Below are 22,323 nucleotides of genomic sequence, written 5' to 3'. Positions count from 1 at the left end.
GCCAGTTGATAGCCACATTTGTCAGCAACAGGCAGAGACCATTGTTAAGCCTGGCCGAGGGGCAAGTTAAAAATTTAAGAATGAAATATTGGCATCTGGCAGACCACTTGAAGAAATTGGGTTGGCTTTTATGTCTTTTTGCTGTGCTTGGTTTTCTGTTGAGACGTGATTCTGTGAGCAGGCTACATCCTCTCCTCCGGCCCATCCTCTTTCTCTCTCGGTAGAGAAGGACATTCATCCGACAGCCAGATCTGTAGCCTGCGATGGTTGCCCAAGAAAGTGGCTGCTGTTGGTAACATCACAGTCATTTATACACAAATTGTTTGTGAGCTCATATAAGCCACCCTTCCTCTGGAAGGAATGACTAGCAGATTAGTCATTGGGAGTCTCTGACCTTGGGGTAAATGTCACATGGAGCAAGAGTCTGAGGCTTTCTGTTCTTAAGTTCAGGTGAACTTGAAGTTGCTCTCACAGATTGGATAGATGACAATAAAATACACCAGCATGTGACATTTCCAGGTGAAGGAGGACTTTCGTGTCCTTTCTTAGACATGGCCATGTGGGAAAGTGTGCACGTCTGGCAACCCCAGGTGCCGGGAGGAATATGGAGCAACTAGGACTCTCCTAACCTTGCTAGTGGGACTGTAAAGTGGCATAGCCACTTGGGAGAATTGTTTTGCAATATCTATAAGAATCAGTGTGGTATATACCCTACAATCCAGCTGTTCTGCTCTTAGAGGACTGTTGGCATGTGTTCCAGGAGACATGTATGAGCAGCATTGTTTATTAAAGCAAAAATGCTGGAAGCGACCCAGTGTCCACTGACAGGAGAGCAGATAAATAAAGCTGGGATTATGGAATCTATGGAATTTCTCAGCATTGAAAACGAAATCACTGATACACCCCAGCATGCCTGAGTGTCAGGCCTGCTATTGAGTAAAAAAGCAAGAGTGTGAGAATCTTTACAATATGCCATCACTTAGGTAACGTTCACAAACTTATAAGTTCAACTGTATATGTCGATATAAACTATCCTGAAAAGTAAGGGATGATAAATCTGAAAGTCAGAGTCGGGCTGCCTGTAGGGAAGAGGTGTGGCTGCAGAGGAGCACGTGGCGGCACCAGTGGAATCCATCCGCTTCTCGAGCTACACCATCCAGTGTGCCAGTCACCAGCCCCGGGGGCTGTTTACACAGTTAACTCACAGTTCAGTGCCTCAGCCACAGCAGCCACAATCATCAGCCTCAGTAGCCACTAGTGCCTGTCGTGTTAGACAGTTCAGGTACCGGCCGCCTCCATCGCTGCAGAAGGTTCTGTTTGCTAGGCCAGATGGTGGGTGCCTGGATTTGATTCATTCTCTCTAACTTGTATATATATATATTTGTATGAAATCTTTAAATTTTTTGTTTTAACTTCAATTCTAGAAAATTACTAAAAAGACGCATATACAAAATCTACAGTGTAACTTCCTAAGTGTGAAAAGCAGGGGAATAGCAAGAGAGCGGTCGGTGGCACTGACTGCGACGCAGCAGTCATGTGGGAACACTCCCTTCATGTCGCCCTCCACCCCAGATGATTCACGTGCATGAGAGAGGGGCAGGGAGAGTGCGTCTGTCTGTCTCTCTGTCTGTCTGCCTGCCTGTCTGGAGCCGTTGGCAAGATTGCCCTAACAGCAGTGTTCATGCGAGGGCACCTGTCATTTCCTCCCCACCCTGCTATCGCAAGGCATTATAGTACCTCCTCAGCACTCAAAGGCGTAGTGTGAATGACCTTGAGAATCACCTGAAGCCTGTGCTGCTAACCCAAGGTTTCAAGAAGAATGTGACAAACATACTGTCCTAGTTAGTGCTGTCCTCGATTTCCAGCGTTGAGAAGGTTGGTTGTCATTTGAAAGAATCTCTTCTCTCTGCCTGATTTATGGCTTCTTGTGCTAGAGCTGGCTGTTCTGAGGCGGATACCCTGAGGAGGGAGATTTATTGGTAGGCATTGCACTGTCTTTAGGTGCTGACATGGTTTCCCAGCTGTGCCCAAGGCAGACGAGAATTGTGAGTGTAATAATAAACCTCTTGAGTTCCGTCAACAGCTCATAGGCAGAGGTGCCCTTAGTTGGTCCCTGCCCTTGCGTGAACCTGAGAGGGTTTTTGGTGATCGACCTCTACACCTCACTTGTCTACCCCAGTTCCGCCCTGGTCATGATGGCACAGTTGTGAATCTTGCCAGCTCCTCAGCCCCATGCCTGCCTGAACAGCAACTCAGGGCAGTAGACGGTGGAGAAAGCGGAAGTTGGCTCACCCAGCCTGAAGATCTTTGACCACCAGAGAACCCACGCATCCTGCCCAGACTTCCCCATTTGTGTCTGCTTTCCCTGCTTCAGTCCTGCTTAACAGGGTAGAAGCCGCATGGATTAGGAAACTGCTCTGACAGCCCATCTGACTTGGGAACCTGCCTGGTGAGGGAAGAGGCTGTGTCTTTTAGGGACACTGTGGGGCCGCCATCGGAAGACATGGGGTAGGGACAGCAATAGGATCCGTATGCAGGGAGGCAGGTTAAACTAAAGAGGGAAATAGACTAATAGACTAAAGGCCAGATTGAGACTTCTGGTTCAGTGCCAAAGGAAGAGTGGGCATTTATAAGGTCCTCATTTACTTAGGATAGTGAGTTAAATGTTCAGTGTTGCAGAATAACTGGATGAAGATCTGGAAGCAGCTGGGAAATAAGAATTTGGAATCGATCAACCTTGCTGTGCATCCAAGCTCCTTGTGTTGAGCAGGTGCCATGTGCCAGGCATTTTGTGAAATACCTTATTGCATTATCCACAGTAAATATCTCATTTAAACTACATCACACCAGCCATCTCAAGAAATATAATGTTATCTCACTCATTTTCCAGACAAAATAAGGGAAAGATTTAGAGAGATGATGTCTAAGTATTTGAATGCCAGCATTCTGACTCCAGTGCACACTCCCCTTTTAAAAAATTTTTTGGCCGGGGGCGGTGGCTGACACCTGTAATCCCAGCACTTTGGGAGGCCAAGGCAGGTGGATCACAAGGTCAGGAGATCGAGACCATCCTGGCTAACACGGTGAAACCCCGTCTCTACTAAAAATACAAAAAAATTAGGTGGGCGTGGTGGCAGGCGCCCAGGCTGGAGTGCAATGGCGCAATCTTGCACTGCAAGCTCCGCCTCCCAGGTTCACACCATTCACCTGCCTCAGCCTCCCGAGTAGCTGGGTCTATAGGCACGTACCACCAGGCGTGGGTAACAGTGCACACCCTCTTAAGCATTACATGAAGGACTAGACTGTTCACATCCATGTTGAAGTATAAAGAAGAAAGTATAAACTGTAAATGGGATCCACTCTGCTTGGGTGGGGAGAGAGAAGAGGCAGGACAGAGGGGAGCAGGAGAAGTCACACCATCACAGTTCACTTGAACGCGAGGGATTACTGCTGACATATGAAGGCTGGTGTTGAGAGCCTCCTGACCCTGTTGAGCTGTTCCAGGTGAGCTAGCCAGGTGCAGCAGCTTCCTGTTGACTTGTGTCCCCATCTGGGGACTAAGAAGGGCTTTCTGCAGCTCTGGCCATCACACAGCTGTGAAGCTGTTTGGTTTGACCACATGTGAATGCAGGTCAGGCCCTGGCTTTTCTCTTTGGTCCAGAGTGCAGTGGGTGCCTAGGTAATTTGCAAAGGGTAGATAGTTTATCTGATCCTGCCTGGCCACCTGGGAGGTCTTTAGCAAGGGAATTGGACTTTGACCTTGTTAAGTCACATGCAGCAGTAGTAGACAGTGAGAGCCGTGTAGTGCAAGGTGCCGTGCTATTTATTTGGAGGGTTGTTTTGTTTGGTTTTCTGTTTTATTGTACTAAATTGCTGGAAAAACTTGACAGAGGGAGTGCTTTTTATTTTTAAAACTACAGGTATTTATTTTTCCATTGCGTAGGACAGTGTTTGGTTGCTTAATTTTCAGCCAATTTCAAGTATTTTCTGCTGTTATTAAAAGAAGCAGTCTTCTTCCTGGGATATTTTTGTTGTTGGTTGGTTTCTTCATTTGTTGAATGTATGTTTACTGATTATCTTCTATGGGCCAACAGGCATGAACAAGACAGGTACAGTCCTCAGGGAACTTGTTCCCCAAGTCTTTATTTTTTTGAGACAGTGTCTCGCTCTGTTGCCCAGGCTGGAGTGCAGTGCTCACTGTAGCCTCTAACTCCTGGGCTCAAGCAGTCCTCCCACCTCAGCCTCCTGAGTAGCTGGGACTACAGGTGTGCACCACTATGCCCAGCTAATATTTTGTAGGTAGAGACAAAGTCTCACTCTTGCCTAGGCTCCAACTCCTGGGCTCAAGTGATCCTCCCACCCCAGCCTCCCAAAGTGCTGGAATTACAGACGGGAACCACTGCGCCCAGCCAAACTTGCATTCTTGTGAGGAGACAGGTTTAAATAAATCGATTAATAAGATGTTTTCAGACACTGGAACCGGTTGTAATAATGCTGAGATGAAGGAAGACTGCCATTGGGCTTTTTTAAAAAAATAGCTTTATTGATATGTAATTCACATATCACACAATTCATTCAAAAAGGGTACAGCTCTTTTTTTTCTAGTAATTCACTGGGCTATACAACCATCACCATATTCTAATTTTAGAATACTTTTGTACACCAGGAGAAAAAAACTCCATACTGATTATAGCAGCCCCTATCCATCTCTCTGCCCTGTCCAGTCTTAGGCAACCACCAGTCTACTTTCTGTCTCTATGGATTTGCCTATTCTGGACATTTCAAATGAATGGGATCATACAATGTATGGTCTTCTGTGGCTGGCTGCTTTAGCTTAGATAATGTTTCCAAGGTTCAACTGTGTTGTAGCTGATCCGTACCTAATTTATTCTTATTGCCAAATAATATTCCATTGTATGGATATAATACATTTTACTTAGTCATTCACAAATGTGGACATTTGAGTTTTTCCCACCTTTGGCTATTATGAATAATGTTGCTGTGAACTTTCCTTTGACTTACCTGTACAAGTCACATGGATTTAGGCTTTCATTTCTCTCGCAAATCTGCCCAGGAGTGGAATTTCTGGGTCACATGTCAACTCTGTGATCTTGTGAGAAACTGCCCGACATTTTCCAAAGCAGAGAAACCGTGTTACATTCCTACCAGCAATGTGTAGGGCGTTCAGTTTCTCCAGTCCTCACCAACACTTGGTACTGTATTTTTTATTAGTCCTAGTGTGCATGAAGCGTTACATTTCCTTAATGGCTAATTATGTTGACCGTCTTTCCATGTGCTTATTGCCAATTTGTGTATCTTCTTTGGAGAATGTCTGCTCAAATTCTTTGCCCATTTTACATTGGGTTATATGCCTTTTATTCTAGAGCTGTAAGATTTTTTAATGTTTTCTGTATACAAGTCCCTTATCAGGTATAGCTGGCCCTCCATATCCATGGGTTCTGCAGCCTCTGATTCAGTCATGGTCAAAAATATACAGGGAAAAACAATAAAAATAACAGTGTAATAATGCAAATTTTAAAATAAAGTATAACTATTTACATAACATTTACATTGTATTTGGTATCGTAAGTAACCTATAGATGATTTGAAGCATGTGGAGGATGTGTGTGGGTCATACACAAATATTCCACTGTTTTATATATGGGACTTGAGCATCGTGGATTCTGATCCCCGAAGGGGATCCTGGAACCAAGCCCCTGAGGATGCTAAGGGATGGCTGCATATGATTTTCAAATAGAGTCATGCTCTGCATAACGACATTTCAGTTAGTGACAGACCACATTATAACATATATAAGGCAAACCACGTTATAATCTTATGGTCCCATAAGATAATCATAGAGCTGAAAAATTCCTGTCGCCTCGCCTGATGTAGGCATCATTACATCCAGCGCAATGCATTACTCACCTGTTTGTGGTGATGCTGGTGTAAATATATAGCACATATGGTTATGTACAGTACATAGTACTTGATAATGATAATAAATGACTATCTTACTGGTTTATGGATTTACTCTACTTTTTGTTATTATTTGAGAGTATGCTTCTGCTTACTAAAAACAAAAAAGTTAACGTAAAACAGCCTCAAGCAGATCCTTCAGGAGGTGTTATAAAAGAAGGCATTGTTATCATAGGAGATGACAGCTTCATGCATTTTATTACTCTGAAGACCTTCCAGTGGGACAAGATGGGGAGGTGGAAGATGGTGATACTGATGATCCTGCCCCTGTAAACCTAGGCTGATTAATGTGTGTCTGTCTTTGTCTTTAATGAAAAGTTTTAAAAGTAAAAAAAAAATAATAATTTTTTAAATAGAAAAAAAGCTTAAAGAACAAGGATATAAAGAAAGAAAATATTTTTGCCAACCTGGGCAACATAGTGAGACCTCATCGCTACGAAAAGTTTAAAAATGAGCCAGACATTGTAGCATTTGCCTATAGTCCTAGCCAGTTGAGAGGCTGAGGCAGGATGATGTCTGAGCCCAGGAATTCCAGGCTGCGGTGAGCTGTGATCACACCACCGCACTCTAGTCTTAGCAAAAGAGTGAGACCCTGTCTCAAAAAAACAAAAGAATAAAAATGTTTTTATAAATTAAAAGTTTATAAAGTAAAAAAGTTACAGTAAGCTAAGGTTAACTTACTGAAGAAAGAACATTTTAAAAATAAATTTAGTGAAGGTTAAATGTGCCATGGTTATAAAGTTTACCCTGGTGTACAGGAGTGTCCTAGACCTTCACATTTACTCCCTGATTTACTCAGAGCAACTTCTAGGCCTGCAGCCTCCATTCGTGATAGTGCCTTTCGCAGGTGGAATTTTTAATCTTTTATACCATTTACTGTACTTTTCTACATTTAGATATGGTTGGATACACAAATACCATTGTATTACAGTTGCCTGCAGTACTCAGTACAGTACCGTGCTGCACAGGTGTGTAGCCTCGGAGCAATGGGCTATTCCATATAGCCTAGGTGTGTAGTAGGCTATCCCACCTAGGTTCATTTGAGTATACTCTATGACATTTGCACAACTAAGTTGCCTAATGATGCATGTCTCAGAACTTATTCGTGTCCTTGAGCAACACATGACTGTTTTTCTTTCATCCTGTGGGTTTGTTCACTTTCTTAGTAGTAGTATTTGTAGTGCAAAAGTTGTTAGTTTTGATGAAGTCCAATTTTCTATTTTTTTATTTTGTTACTTGTGCTTTTGGTTTTGTATCTAAGAAAACATGGTCAAATTCAAGGTCACAAAAACTCCTGTTTTTTTCTGAGAGGTTTACAGTTGTAACTCTTACATTTAGGTCTGATCCAGTTCAATGTCAAATAGGAGTGGCGAGAACAGATATCCTAGTCTTAATTTCTGATCTTTGGGGCAAGTCATTCAGTCTTTCACCAGGGCCCAGAGGATTTTGAACACCTTACTGCTGGTTCAGTCACCGCTGCCAACTCCAGAGCTTTGCACATGTCACTTGTTGCAGTTTCCTAAAGAATGAAGAGGTTGATTTGAAAGGGACTTCCTTTCCAGTTCTCACATCCTACACATCTGTGATTTGACTGGGTGTTCTTTCTTCTCAGCCAGTTCCCTTGGATGTTAGTTAGATCATCACACAAACTCTGTAAGGACACTTGGGAATATTTGCAAGTTCTCTTTCCATATTTATTTGGACTGCCTTTGATTTCCACAATTCCTTGATGAAAATTGCAAAAATTGAAGCACGTAAGCAGAAATGTTTTGTAATGGATCCATACATCCTTTCCTTTGAAACTCTCAATAGCCAAGAAAAAAGATGGGTTTGGGGACATTGCTCATTTCCACAAAAGGTCAGTGAACCGTCGCTTCTTCCCACTCCCATCTAACAGTCAGTACCGTCTTTGTTTTCAGACTCTCAGCGTTCTCATCTCTCTTCCTTCACCATGAAGCTGATGGACAAATTCCACTCACCCAAAATCAAGAGAACGCCATCAAAGAAGGGAAAACCAGCTGAGGTGTCCGTAAAGATTCCAGAGAAGCCTGTGAACAAAGTAAGCTGACTCTAGGTGTTTCCTTCTGGCCTCACCTGCTTCCAGCAGTATGAGTTTGTGCGATTTGTATGTTCCCTCCCTGGGGATTGAGCTTTCAGTGCATCATACGTACTTCGTAGCATTCCATGGGTGGGACCTTTGGTGTCCTTGTAAAATAAGAACCATTAGGGTGGTGAGTGTTTGCCATGTTAGCCAAGCTCAGTTGGCTAACACAGTTCTCCTTTTCCAGCTGTGTCATCCTCTGGGCATTTAAAACAGCTCAGCACATCATGTCCACACCCCAGGCTGCTGCCTCCCTGCCCTGCAGTTCCCTACGTTGCCTTGGCGCACACTCAAACACAGAGAACTTTGTAATGTCCAGAACATCCATCATTCGGCTTTAGGGCCTGTGCTCTGAAACATGCAAACCCCTGGAGACCTAGCCAAAGATGTCCTCAAGAGTTAGTGGCCTCAGCAGGGCCAGTCAAGCCAGATATGTTGAAACAGCTATTGACTTTCATCAACCCCTCCCTTCAGCCTCAAACAGCCATTTCAAACTCTGTAGGAATCCAGGTTTCCTCTCTTCCAGGAGGCAACAGACAGATTTCTACCAGAGGGCTACCCTCTCCCCTTGGATCTGGAGCAGCAGGCAGTAGAATTTATGTCCACCAGTGCTGTGGCTTCCAGGTCTCAAAGGCAGAAGGTCAGTGTAACATTAAGAACAATTGGGTTTGCCTTGCCTTCTACTGCAGAATCCTGGTCCATGGTTTTGGGGATGGAAAAAAACTCTATTGCACTATTATTATGTTCAACTGGGTGGTGACCGTGGGCTGAATTGTTCAGGAAAGAGTCCAAGGGACCTTGGATAAAAGTGAGAGTTTATGCAAGGTCCCATGATCTTTGGAGAGAGCTTTGTGGCAAAAGCTCAGGGATTCTTTCTGGGGTTGGTTTGGGTGTGCTGCTTGGGTCCAACGGGTTCCGGGGGATGTGGGCGAGTCTCATCTCTCAAGACCAGCTGTTCCTTGAATTGCTAAGATGATCTGAATAGTTTAGAAGGGAAAAGGCTTCTGAAGCCTTCGAGTGCTTTCTTACCCATCTCACAAGGCTGGTGGAGTGCACTGAGATCGCCGCATAACCAAGTGCTCTCAGAGCCACAGACATCTGTGTCCCTAACATTAATGGAGCCTTTTCTTGGCCCAGTGCTGAGTGCTTTACACATGTCCTCTTACTTATCTTCATAGCAACCCTGATGTGTGAAAACTTATTTTGCCGAAAAGGAAACTGGATCTATAGAGATATTAAGCACTTAGCCAAAGTCACACAGCAAAAAGGTGGCAAAGTCAAGATTTGAATGCAGGCTGTCTGACGTCAGAGTCTGAATTCTCGAGATGCTACATTTCCTCTTTATGAAAGACAGAATTTTTAATATCTCGCAAATTTAAATATTAATCCTGACTCATTACATAAAAACAAAACTAGGCTGGGCACAGTGGTTCACGCCTATAATCCCAGCACTTTGGGAGGCTGAGGCAGGCGGATCACCTGAGGTCACGAGTTCAAGACCAGCCTGGCCAACATGACAAAACTCCATCTCTACTAAAAATACAAAAAAAAAATTAGCCAGGCATAGTGGCAGGTGCGTGTAATCCCAGCTACTTGGGAGGCTGAGGCAGAAGAATCACTTGAACCCGGGTGGCAGAGGTTGCAGTGAGCCAAGATAGTGCCACTGCACTCCAGCCTAGGTAACAGAGTGAGACTCTGTCTCCAAAAATAAATAAATAAAATAAAACTAAACTTAGCAATGTAAAATAAAATAAACCTTGTAGACAGATATTCTTAATCCTTTAGTGATTATCCAAAGTATAATTTCTATGTAACAGAACTACTGTCACAGCCATCCGTTTAATGCAGCTGGTAAACGCTAGCCTGTTATTTAAATACATAATTCTTGAATTTTGCAATTCATCTATTTTTGGGTTTTATGTTGACCAGCAGAATATCTTAAAATTTTAGTTAAAAGTGGAGGAAAATAAAGGTTTTAAATGTAAAAGTCTTTTGTTGAAAAGTAATTTTTCCTGCCCTCTTTTAACAGAAGGTGACTGACAAGCAAGAGGGAAACAGTCAGTGTTTGCCAGATTGGTCTAAATTCCAGGTTGAAGAAGAGTAATACAGTAGATTTGGTCTGTGCCACAGTTATTTTTTATTACAATCTGTTTAGTAACCTCTTGTAGCCAAATGTAGTATTAACTACAAGTAGAGTGTAATTGTCATCCAACACTAGTCCAGGCAGTCAGAGTAAAATGATTCACTTACTAACAACGTTATCCTGCTAGTGAACTCTGATATGAAACTGTTCAGCCACTCAATTCCTGGGATTTCCCACCTTTTTGTTGTTGTTGTTGTTTGTTTGTTTGTTTGTTTTGAGATAAGAGTCTCACTCTGTCGCCCAGGCTGGAGTGCAGTGGAGCAATCTCAGCTCACTGCAATCTCCGCCTCCCAGGCTCAAGCAATTCTCTCGCCTCAGCCACACGAGTAGCCGGGACTACAGGCGTCCTCTACCACGCCTGGCTAATTTTTGTTTTTTTAGTAGAGACGGGGTTTTGCCATGTTGGCCAGTCTGGTCTCAAACTCCTGACCTCAAGTGATCTGCCCACCTCATCCTCTCAAAGTGCTGGGATTACAGGCATGAGCCACCGCACCCAGCCGGGATTTTCCCCTTTATTCATTTTTCCAAGAGAGGTCATGGAGAAAAATTCAGTGCTAAAGTACCCTTCATTTAGTGGGGTGCGTGTAAACCCCAGGGGCCATTTGGCAATGTCTGGAGACATTTTTGGTTGTTGCCATAGGAAGGCAAAGCAGATGTTATTGGGTTCTAGTGGGTAGGGGTTGGGAAGCTGCTAAACATCCTACAATACACAGGACAGCCCCCCACACAACAAAGAATTCTCTGCCCCAAAATGTCAGTAGTGCCAAGGCTGAGAAACCTGTTCTGTAGCAAGGAGCTGTAGGTGTGATCTTCACCCAAGAAGGAATGTTACCCCTTTTTCATCATTGCCCATTAGGAAGGGTTGGATGACTGTGTTCTGTCCCAAGCCACCTGCGTGGGACAAGTAAATGCGAACCTGTTGCTTCGTGGAGGCCCATGGACAGAACCAGAAGCATTGAGAAACCTGCCAGAGTATGTGGACTTAGAGGATTATGTCCAAGAAACCTTGCAGCGGGTCTGTCATCTGCTGCCCTCGTTGATTATTCATTAGCTCTCTTACCGCTTAGGGAGTGATTACACACATTCCTATTTTACCTCAGTCATACGCATGGCTTTCCCTGCTCAGACGCAAGGGAAATGGAAGTGCAGGGAGATGAAAGTACAGATTCAGATTTGCTACCACTTCCCAAGGGCTCCTCCTCACCCCAGCCCTGTCCTGGGTGGTTTCAGACATGCTGTCTTATTCACTCCTCACCATAATTGTGTGGGGAAGCTTTTATTATTCCCACTGTGCAGACAATGTTGGCCCTGGTGCACATTTTCTTGATCAAAATCTGTTTTTCTCACTATGTTCTGTTGTCTTCCCAGACTGATTCCACATTAGCAGTCTCTTGCATCTTCTTAGTGAATTTAAAAATTCAGAGTACATTGTGATGAACTTCTAAACTTTTTTGCAACCTTTTAACAAGTCTAGCAGTGAGCTGTAGAGTGTTAAAGTGGTAGAGGAATTTAGCCATATACTGGGTGTCCAAAGGTATAATTACAATGAGCAGTGAGCAGGGGGTCCTGGGAGGTGTGAGTGCCCCATCTCTGAGGGCATTTGGACAGAGGTTGGATCCCAGGGCTCTTGTGTGGATTCCTGAAAGCCTTTCCCCTTCAGCTCTTCCAGGGAGATGCTGCTGCCAGACGGCCTGGTGGCGGGTGGTGATTTGGTGCTCTCATTGTGACCGATGTCTGTGTTAGACATGTCTTCTTACTAGGCCTCACTGTTCTGGGCTAATAGAGAGGAATAATGTTGCATTGCCATTTTTTTTTTAATCCTGCAATTCTAGTTTTTTATTATACTGATTGTGACTTGCCCTCCCCGTCACTCCCTGGCTTTACCCACATTTTCAGGGTACACTGTCCTATAATGTGGAAATGAGGCTTGCGTTGCTGTGGAGAGGGGAGGCACCCAGGCTGCAGATGGGACCAGGAGTGACAGAGCAAGTCGGGTGTCCTGGCTGCGGCACAGCTGTGGGGAGAGAAGTGTCTGGAGAGGAGGGCCAGTTTTCCTCACCCTCTTCCCCGCCATCTCCTGTGGCAGCACATGGCTGTGGAGCCACAGCCTGGGTGTCAGGAATGAATATGGCCCACAGGGCAGGAAAGGCAATGGGGGTTTTATGTCCATCTCTGCCATCTGGGTCTTAGTTTACTCGTTTGTTAAATGAGATCTTTAGACCAGGGGATCTCAAGTAAGCTTTTTAACTTCAGCACATTTCTGATCTGGTCTTTATTCTCCTCTCTATCTCTCCAGGCTCTGAACTCAGACAGACCAAGTTCAAATTCCATATCTGTCACTACAGCTGTGTGGCCTTGGGCAAGTTGCTTAACCTCCCCCACATCCCACTAAGCCTCAGTTTCCCCACCTGTGAAATAATAGTATACACTTCACAGGGTGGTTGTAACGTTTAAATAAAATAGCCTATATAAAATCCATAGCACAGTGGGTGCCTCCATGTCCCTGATGAGTAGCAGCTACGATCTGGCCTCTTTCTTCCCTTTCAGATGTTCCCATCCTATCTTTCTCTGCTTTATTACTGGCAGGTATATGGTCTCTGGTGTTGGTATAGTGCCTGTTAAATGTTATGAACCACTTCATATGCATTCTCATTCAGTCCCCCACAGTCACCTCTTTAGTTACACGGGGCAAATGTTATTCTCCCCATTTTGTGGGTGACAAGCCCGAAGCCCAGCAGTTGGCTTTGTCTCTAAGCCATCCCCAGACACGGACAGCCTCATTTAGTTTCCAGGCTTATGTGGACCAATGATGGCAACCCATCTCCCACAGCAGGAGGGGTGCGCAGGTGAACGCACCTGCCCTTGGGTTATGCAACGAGGCAGCTTCAGCAAAGCCAAGGCATGGAGTCCCCAGTCCGAGCCAGTGCTGGATGTGGGTGTGTGGCTGTGAACTCTCACTGCCAGCTGCATTCACAAGGATCCCCAGCTTGACAGCTGAAAGGCTGGAGAATGCACAACACCCAGAGGCCATTAATTCTGGGAGTAGAATCTGAGTTCACGGAGGCAGCCTGGCTGTGCTACATTGTTGGCTCCTTTAGGAGGAGCCCAGGGCAGCCTGACTCTTAAACAGCTGATTTGATCTCTCTGCAATGACAGATAAACTCTCTGCTCTGAAGTGCCTTGCCACTTTCGAGTGCCTCCCATCTTCAGATTAGCCACTTTCTCCCTATTTGACCTGATGACACGTTTTCTTAAAATGTTTCCTGTTCCTCAGCAAGTTTCATCATTGCTGGTCTCTAACACTTTCTGATGTGCTAAGGTGGCAGTGTTACTGTCATAGTCCTCTTCTTGCCTGGTTGACCGTGGCTTGAGGCACATCTGAGGTCTGTCGGCACTGTGACTCCTTCACACTCAGGTTCCTCCCTGCCCCGGGCAGACGACATGAAGCAGAGAGCTCTTGTCCACGGGGTGGAAAAGCAAGCACCCAGCCTCTTGGAAACAGACCGTAAACAAATCTGTCGGGTAGTGAAAAGAGAAAAATAAAGCCAGGGTGCAGGACCCAGGGATGGAGATGAGGAAGGGGCACTTCCCCCATCACCGGAGAATTGTGTCTTCTAGTCTGCAGGACATCTTCTGGGAAAGACTCAATGAAAGAAATGACTGGGTCTTTTGTGCGTTGTCTGACTAAAGTAGCCATTTATATATTTTTCTTTTGACATTCCCATGAAATAAAAGCCTCTACTATTGAACATTTTTATATTTAAAATGACATTCTGCACCTTTTTTTGAACTTTATTTTATTTTTTTAATTGAGACGGTGTCTCACTGTCTTGCCCAGGCTGGTCCTGACTCCTGGGCTGAAGTGATCCGCCCACCTTGGCCTCCCAAAGTGCTGGGATTATAGGTGTGAGCCACATCACCTGGCCAATCTGCACTATTTGAGAAGAAAAGAGCTAGTGTTCAGAATCATAAGCACTTTTTATTAATTTCTACCATTTGTTTGTATATTTATATTGTTTAAATCACCTTTTTCTAGAAATTATCTTCTTGCCCTCAGTTGTTTTTATTCACATCCTCTAGGCCTCTGAGATCCTGCAGGTGGCTGTTTGCTTCATACACACCTCTCTTAATTTGCACTAGGCATGTAATCGACTACTTGAATACACCGTCCATTTTGGGATTTATCCATTCTGTAGACTACTCTTTTTTTTTTTTTTAAAAGGACAGCCTCCCTTTTCGGAGACTCCATTTCTGTAGGTTACTCTTAGCCTCCTTCCCCTGCCAGCCAGCTGAGACCTGGATCACTAACATCAGGGCAAGTAGAGGGGAAGCTGGAGAGAAGAACAAAAGGGGTGTGTAGACCCACCGACTGGATCCAAGGCTTCCCACGGTCAGGGAGAAAAGCTTGGGGTTGTGGCTTAAACACTGGAAAGTGCAGGGCTCTGTATTTTCCCTTTCTCTCAGGTGGGCTTCTCTCAGGAGCAGAGGGACCATGAATGCTGCTAGCGCCCACTGCATGAGTTGTGATTGAATCTTGAGAATCACGGTCATCTGCTCTGGCTTCTCTGCCTTTTCTCCCTAGATTTCCTGCCCCTTCTAGCCCTGGGAGCTTCCAGGCCCTTTAGGAATAGCATATCATTTCCTTGAGTGGGGGCTTCAGTGGGGTGAACAATCTGGGAACCTAGTGAGGAGTCCTGAGGGAATGGGTTTCAGCCCCTCATGCCCCCGACCGGTCTTACACAGTCCCTCAGATCTTTGAAACAAAAGCCTGGAATTTCTTGATGTGATTTACAGGATACAGATGTACCATGGGCCTTGACTGTTGCTTCTCCAAGTCATCAGCAAATTAGTCATCACTCTAGTTAACGGGGTTAGTGGTGGTCTGTCAGTGTGGCTGATGAGGACAGACAGGAGGATAAGTGGTTTTCAAGACCTCAGGGTCTGGAAAGGGAATTCAGAAATTTCTGAATGAGCTTTCTTGGTCCAAGTTCCCTTCTTCCTTCAGCTCTACCCTCTGTCTCCTGATTAGAATCCTTAGAAAAATGATCTGGCTTGGTTTCTGTAGCAAGAGCCTTTCCATTCCTATTTATCTCAAGCTGGTTTAAAGAAAATATTCCTTTATTTTTTCAAAATAGCTCCCTTTAATCTCTCTCCTCCTCCTTATGCCTAACGTCTCCTTTCAGAACCTGAGCTGGCTGGAGGAGAAAGAGAAGGAAGTTGTCAGTGCCCTGCGCTACTTTAAGACCATTGTGGACAAAATGGCAATTGATAAGAAGGTACTGGAGATGCTTCCAGGGTCAGCCAGCAAGGTGCTGGAGGCCATCTTACCCCTGGTGCAGAACGATCCTCGAATTCAGCACAGGTGAGTGGCTCTGAAGTCCTTGGCTGTGTCAGAACAATGGAAGCCTTAGAGGCATCTTGGTTTGGTGGCACTGGAAACTCAAGGTTCCTAGGAACAGTCAGGAAAAGGACTCCATCACCCCTCATCCTCCCCCTGACCACTCCCCCCACAACTGTCCCGTGATGCCACCTCAGAGTTGAGGTCACTATTACTCCTGAAGCCCAGGACACATCTCTGCCATCCCTAGGGATGTGGCCACAGTGTAAGTTTGTGGTCATTGCAGCACTTAACTGCATCAAGCCAGGACACCTCCCAGACATGGAGCCTGGATTCGCTGGGGGTGGGAGGAGCCTGTTTTGAATGAAACTTTTTGAGTTTCATTATCTGTCAGCTAGAAGCTACTGTTTCCAGTCATCACCAAAGGCCCAGACTGAAGAGCACCAGCAGGGCCTCCATCTGCATGAGTCTCTTCACAGGCTTCACTGTCAGGGGCTAGATTGCAGGCTCACAAGCTAAGAGTTTTTTAGTACCTTAGACCTTGGGGGTTACACAGCAGCCTGGAGGCCGCATAGGGAGGTGGAGGAGCACAAGCTGGGACAGAGAGAAGGGACCCCATGGACCAGCACCGCTGTTGGGGTTATTGGGTCCAGGGCGGGCCTTAGCCAAACAGGCCTCCTGCAGGGAGCTTTAATTGGTGGGTTTAAAGCAAGCAGGCACGTGTTCAGGAGGCGCAGCCTGTGACTAAGAGGTGGTTACTTTAAGTTCTCAGGCAAAGGTCTGTTTAAAGGATCAGTAGGTAAGCCAGGAGCTAGCCTGCTGGCGGGCAAAGATGCCTGTAAGTTTCTGTCTCTGGCCACCAGCTAGAGTCAGTCGGGTAGGATGTAGTATTAGGAACCTTGTCAAGGGTTCGTGAGCCTTACTTCTGGTGTGAGAAAGCTAAACGTATTTTAAAACAGATGCTGAGGCAACATAAAATTACAAGCACTCCCTGCAGGGGACATGGAGCCAGCCTTTGCCCCAAGAAGCTTTTGTTGGGTAATACTTTTATTGCTGGAGTGCATTTTCCTCTTAAAGGTTAGCTAGCAGCTTGTCCTGTATTTATTGTTAAATGTAAAAAGAAAAGCAGTACCAAATGTAATCTGAAATGAAAGCCTAGCAGGAGCTTTTTCTTAAGAGGCTGGTGCATGTTTTGTTTTTCTTCCATGGTACCTGTTCAGGATAAATGCTTCTCTGTCGCAATTCCACAAGATGACTTAGTGTTCATTTAGCCCCATGAGGCTAAGCTTTTATGAACTGCTTTCAGAACTTGGTAATGAAGTTCATAGTTTTCTTCTTCTGGGGGATAAAGCAAATAGTGTCTTTATTTACAAGAAACTCTCTGCCCTGGGGCTTCCTCCCTGGAGTTTTAGCTGACCCGTGGAGATTGTGGTCTTCTGGCCAGAAGCTCGCTGGCACTGGTTGGTGACAGGGAGGAAGCAGGGCATGCTTGTCTTCACTCTGTCTTTCCCAGTCAGTCCAGCTCCGGCTCTTAGAAGGGTTCGGTGCTGGGCTCCTGGGAGCGAATGTGCTGACATCATGCCACAGTCAGATGTATGGATGCCCTTTTAGAACATGTTCTTCTGGACCTAGTCTCATGTGGTAGTCTCTGCCTTGGAAGAGTTAAAGCCTAGTTGAAACAAATCAGCTCCCTCTGTTCTATGATAAAGCACTTATTCTGTGGTACAGAGAGGAAGCTCTGTTGGAGTTTGAAGAAGGGAGAGTTACAGGGGTGTTGGAGTTGATCTGATGAAACCTCTTGACTGAGTAGTTCCTGGAGCCCGACCTGAGGGAAAGCAGCAGTTGGATTGGCAGTGGGGGCAGGAGAACAAGAGCAAGGGCACTGAGGCCACTGGGCCTGGTGTGCCCCGGGGAGGGGAGGGCAGAGACTCGGGCAGTCATGGGCAGAGGGTATACGTGCTAGAGCGTGGATGAGAGGGGAACAGTGGGAAGAGGGGACTGATCACTTCACCCTGCACCCTCAGGCGCTAAGCCTCTTTGGGAGAGTCCAGGATAGCGTCCCCTGGACCCTCACACCCAGAGTGTATTGCTGCTAGGAGTGTTGCTTCCCGGAGCCAGGGCTCTGCTTGGAGGTCACTTGCAAACCTTGGGTAAGAACTGATCAAGTCACATGGTAATGGCTGGGGATATTTTTTGTCTATTGAGGGGTGGCTCTTAATTAACATTGAATGTCTATAACCATTTCCTAGAGGAGAAAATGGGAAGTTCCTGGGTGTGGCTGTAAGGACCCATGAAATATGGTTTGTTTTCTGGTAGTCCTTTGACTACCGTTGAAGGGGTTTTCCTTCTGAAATTCTTCCAGGCTAGTGGAGGTGGTTTTTTGGTCTCCCGCAGTGATTGGAAATAACCTCCTCAGATGTTCCTTTTAGATGCTTTGCATTATCTCTTTCCTCACTAAGTGCAGTTTGCGAGCTGGAAGGTCCTTTCTCGTTTCTTCTGCGGGGCGGGGCGGGGCGGCGGGGGGGCGGTCCTTGCAAACAGGCCCTTTGCCACCCTCACCTTGGTTCCTGAGACAGTGATAGGCTGGCCTCCAACAAGCAGCTGGCTCCTAGCATGAGCTGTGAATGGAGGATTCCCGAGTGAGGTACGCGGAGGCCCATGTGAGAGCAAGAGTCACACTTGTTACATGCGGAGGGCTTTGCTCCATTGTGGAACTGAGCCAGCAGCTGGGCCTCAGATGGCGTTTTTATAGTCCTCAACTTTCCTTCCTTTCTTATGTCTTAGCCCCTTGACACAGGAATATTCTGCTTCCAAGCTAATGACGGGAAGGCTGGACATAATTCCAGCACCTTCTGGGAAACGTTAGCATCCAGTGCAGGTAGAAAGGAAGTAGTGAATAAAAGTGTTTCCCCTTTTTCACCTCACTGTTACCAGCAGTGTGACCGTGAGATGCTTTCTCCGGTGGAATCCTTCTACAGCACATCAGGGGAAGGCAGCAGGCTTCTTTCAAGAGGCCTCACCTGGCCTTGCCAGGAAGCAGAGCGAGGTCCAGCCCAGCCGTTAGAAGTACATTCCCCTGCAGGATCAGATCAGCTCTGGTCCAACCCCAGGAGAGACTGCAGGGTCTTTGTTTTCCCCCTCTCCATCCTCTTTCCTAAGAGAATAGTTCCAACAACAAATACTTTTCATCCATATCATCTTCTAAAATAGCCCAATCCTGGCTTTCTTAGGGCTCCTTTGGGAATTTTGTTTGTTTGTTTCTAATGGACTTGAAAAGTTTGCTTTCATTCCTGCCGACCCTTTTCTCCTGTTGGAACATGCAGAGTGGAATGCCTGGCTAAATGGAAACTTTAGATTCTTGCAAAAATTGTTTCCTCGTTACCTGATTTTGAAGAGCTTCTCATTAAAGCACTGTTTGGTTCACATTTTTGTTTTAAATAGCTTTGTTTTTAGAACCTGTTTTAATCATATCTTACAATATTATATATTTTCCTCAAAGTTATATCTTTGGCTCCTAAATGTCTGCATCATTTGGGGTGTTTTTTTGTTTTTTTGTTTTTTGGAGTACGGGAGGTTGCAGCACATGAGGTTGCAGCACATACATTTTCTATATTGTTGCTCTTCCTCTGTGATAATTGTTTGAAATGGAAAAATAATCCTTTCCACAATTCCTAGGGAAAATTATCTTTAGTTATTTAAAAATATGTGAAAGATGTAAAAATTCTCCATTCGGCTGCTACTCTACAATCATTGAGGCACTCAGGGCTTCTGTTTGTGGGTGCTGGCATCACAGTGTGGCTGGTAGCGTGGCCACACACACACACACACACACACACACACACACACACACACACACACACACACACACACACACACACACACACACACACACACACACACACACACACACACACACACACACACACACTCACCTGCGTTCCCACCCTCACATCCCCACCACCATCACAGGGCCCGTCACCCCTGATTTGCTATTCTCAAAATAGTCTTCATTTGTGCACTCCTGACGTCTGTCTCATGGTTATAGTGCAGAAGATGATGAAGCTGGCCCCGTGATGGAGGAATTCTAATAAACTGCAGACCTGTTTTGAGCTCATGACTTAAAATTCCACAAACCTGTCAGCTCCTTGTGGCACATCTAAAATAGATTTGATTCTAATTGCTAACAATCAGTATACACTGCTTGGACCTGGTCTAGTGATTAGCAGCTAGAAGGAGGAGAAGATGGGGCACTCCCTGAGAGATGTGATCAGAATCTTGTAGAAGGATGTGAAGTTTGAAAAAGCATCTTAACTATTGTGGTGGAATTTTTGTAATGTTACATTTGGGAAATGAAAAAAATTTTGAAACACAGATTAGAATATAAAGCTCCACAAAATCTTTGTTGGATGTAAGGAAAAAGGCTCATGGGAGAAGTTTGCTTATTAAAAGGCAGTATGGATTTTGCACAAAGAAAGACGGAGAAACACACCCTCGTCACCGAGAAGCTGGCTCTGTGCTAAGTGATGGTCATGCTTTAGATTTTCTTTTTTTTCATTTTTCTCTTCCCTGTAGCTCAGCCCTCTCTTCCTGCTATAGCCGAGTGTACCAAAGTCTCGCCAACCTCATTCGCTGGTCTGACCAAGTGATGCTGGAAGGTGTGAACTCAGAAGACAAGGAGATGGTGACGACTGTGAAGGGGGTCATCAAGGCTGTGCTGGATGGAGTGAAGGTACCGGTGCAGGTTCCAGACAGTCCCAGTGAGGGACTTAGAGCAGCCTGCCTGCTGGTGCTTGTCACATAAGAGCTTGCTCCTAACCTTCAAACATTAGAATGTCTTTCCGCGTCTCTGGTGTTGGTGCACTCTATCCCATAACTACTTACTTCTCTCAGGACTGGTGCAAATGGCTCTTATGGAAAAACTGTCCAGAGCAGTCAGCCCTTACTGAGCATTGCATTAAATCTTAGTGAGTCTTCGTAGCATCGTGCTGGCTGAGCATGCTTGCCAGCTAGACAAAATGCTTTCACAATGACTTTAAGCAAAGCTCCCAGTGTGTCATATCAGCGCTACCTTTTCATGTTCTGGGAACTTCTAGGATTCTTGGTAGAAAAGCAGGAGTGAGATGAGTAAGAAATGGAACTTTCTATATTTACTTGATATCCATGATGCAGTCTGTGTATTTGCTATCCAGAGAAGTCAGAAACAGCATAAGAAATTGTGAATCCTAGTTAAGATGGGAAGCAAAGGCCATAAAAGGTCTGGAATTGGGGTTAGGGGGACAAATCCTAATAGAGAAAATAAGTCCTAGCTGATGGGAAGCAAGACAGAATGTTGGACATGAACCAAGTAAGGGCCTTTGGGTCAGGGCCAGGGCTGCAGGCAGCAGGACAGTGGAAACCCCGCTGTTGTGTGAGGCCATATAATGTAGTAGAAAGGGGCCAGCCTTGGCATCTGGCTAGATTTGACTCCCAAGTTCACCACTTGCTAGTCTATGAACTTGAACAATTTACTCAACTGCTCTGCACCTTAAGTAACTCTTTTATGAAATAGGTATAATAATAGCATCGTGCATCGCAGGGTTACAGGAAAGATTACACCAGCCAATACACATAATGCTTCTAGAACAGCACCTGGCACATACGAAGCAGTCAGGCCTTAGCTGCTATTTATTATTAATTATGTGGTACTAGATGCATGCTTTGTAAACAGATCTCTTGGCTTGAAAAACCTGTGTCCCTCTCCTTTCTGGATCCCTCAATCCAAAATTATAGCTGAGGTATTTACCCCAGGTCAAAAAAAATTCCTTCCCGCTCAACCAGGCTAACAAATTCCTGAAAGCTGCCTCCTTGGCTTAACATTCCCCAGCAGTTCTGGAGAGTAGAATAAGGACCCCCCAAGGGCTTAAATTATAGAGAGAAGCTGAGAAATCATTGCTCAGCATTGCAAATTGCTCCAGAATGAAATGTGTGTTTGCCAGGACATCTGGGTGGCCCTCCACCCCCAGCAGCATTTAAGGGGAGGCTGACGTGTCTACTGGGGCCATGGAGTTCATGTAAAAGGGGCTTGCCTAGATGACATCTGAATTCTCCCATGTTCTCCTTTTTTTTTTCTTTGAGACGGAATGTCACTCTGTCACCCAGGCTGGAGTGCAGTGGTGTGATCTTGGCTCACTGCAACCTCTGCCTCATGGGTTCAAGTGATTTTCCTGCCTCAGCCTCCCGAGATGCTGGGATTACAGGTGTAAGCCACCACACCCAGCTGATTTCATATTTTTAGTAGAGATGGGGTTTCACCATGTTGGCCAGGCTGGTTTCGAACTCCTGACCTCAGGTGATCTGCCCGCCTCGACCTCCCAAAATGTTGGGATTACAGGTGTGAGCCACTGCGTCCAGCCTCCCCATGTTCCCTTCATTCCAAAAAGTTACTAGTATCTGCTTAGGGTAGCGAGACTCAAGGATGTAGCCCAGGGTGGCTGTTGTGATTAGAGCTGATGGGCCTTTCCAGGATTTGGAGGACAGGCACGTACATTATCATATCTGGTTCTCACAGTAGCACACTGGGTTCAGCAGAGCAGAGTGGAACGTGGCCTGGGGCTTTATCAGCAGCCCCGAGTCACTCTGGCTCACCCACCCCTGCTGTTCCTGTCTAGGCTTCTGAAAATGCTATTATTGAAAATTGTTATTTTTCGTGTAACATTGTTAAGGTTTCCTTCTATCGAATTGATTCTGATGAGATGTTCACAAGTTAGGGCAGCCAAAACAGAG

At 45.5% G+C, this 22,323-nt stretch overlaps 1 protein-coding gene across 4 annotated transcripts in view; it reads left to right on the top strand.

Annotated features, from left to right (window-relative positions):
- The window catches only part of RAPGEF1 (Rap guanine nucleotide exchange factor 1), a 162,127-nt gene that overhangs the window by 80,932 nt on the left and 58,872 nt on the right, over positions 1-22,323 (top strand). For 2 of the 4 annotated variants that reach the window (XM_054520743.2, XM_024252194.3), the window contains exons 2-5: positions 7,899-8,038; positions 8,607-8,720; positions 15,407-15,585; positions 20,134-20,290. In XM_054520743.2, the coding sequence (XP_054376718.2) occupies positions 7,899-8,038; positions 8,607-8,720; positions 15,407-15,585; positions 20,134-20,290 (590 nt within the window). The remainder of the gene's footprint in view (positions 1-7,898; positions 8,039-8,606; positions 8,721-15,406; positions 15,586-20,133; positions 20,291-22,323) is intronic. The other 2 variants (XM_054520744.2, XM_054520746.2) reach the window with 1 other exon arrangement.

Source organism: Pongo abelii, chromosome 13 (assembly GCF_028885655.2).
Source record: "Pongo abelii isolate AG06213 chromosome 13, NHGRI_mPonAbe1-v2.0_pri, whole genome shotgun sequence".
Classification (NCBI taxonomy): Eukaryota; Metazoa; Chordata; class Mammalia; order Primates; family Hominidae; genus Pongo; species Pongo abelii.
The sequence above is the reverse complement of the archived record's forward strand: the minus strand, read 5'-3'. Positions and strand labels throughout refer to the sequence as shown.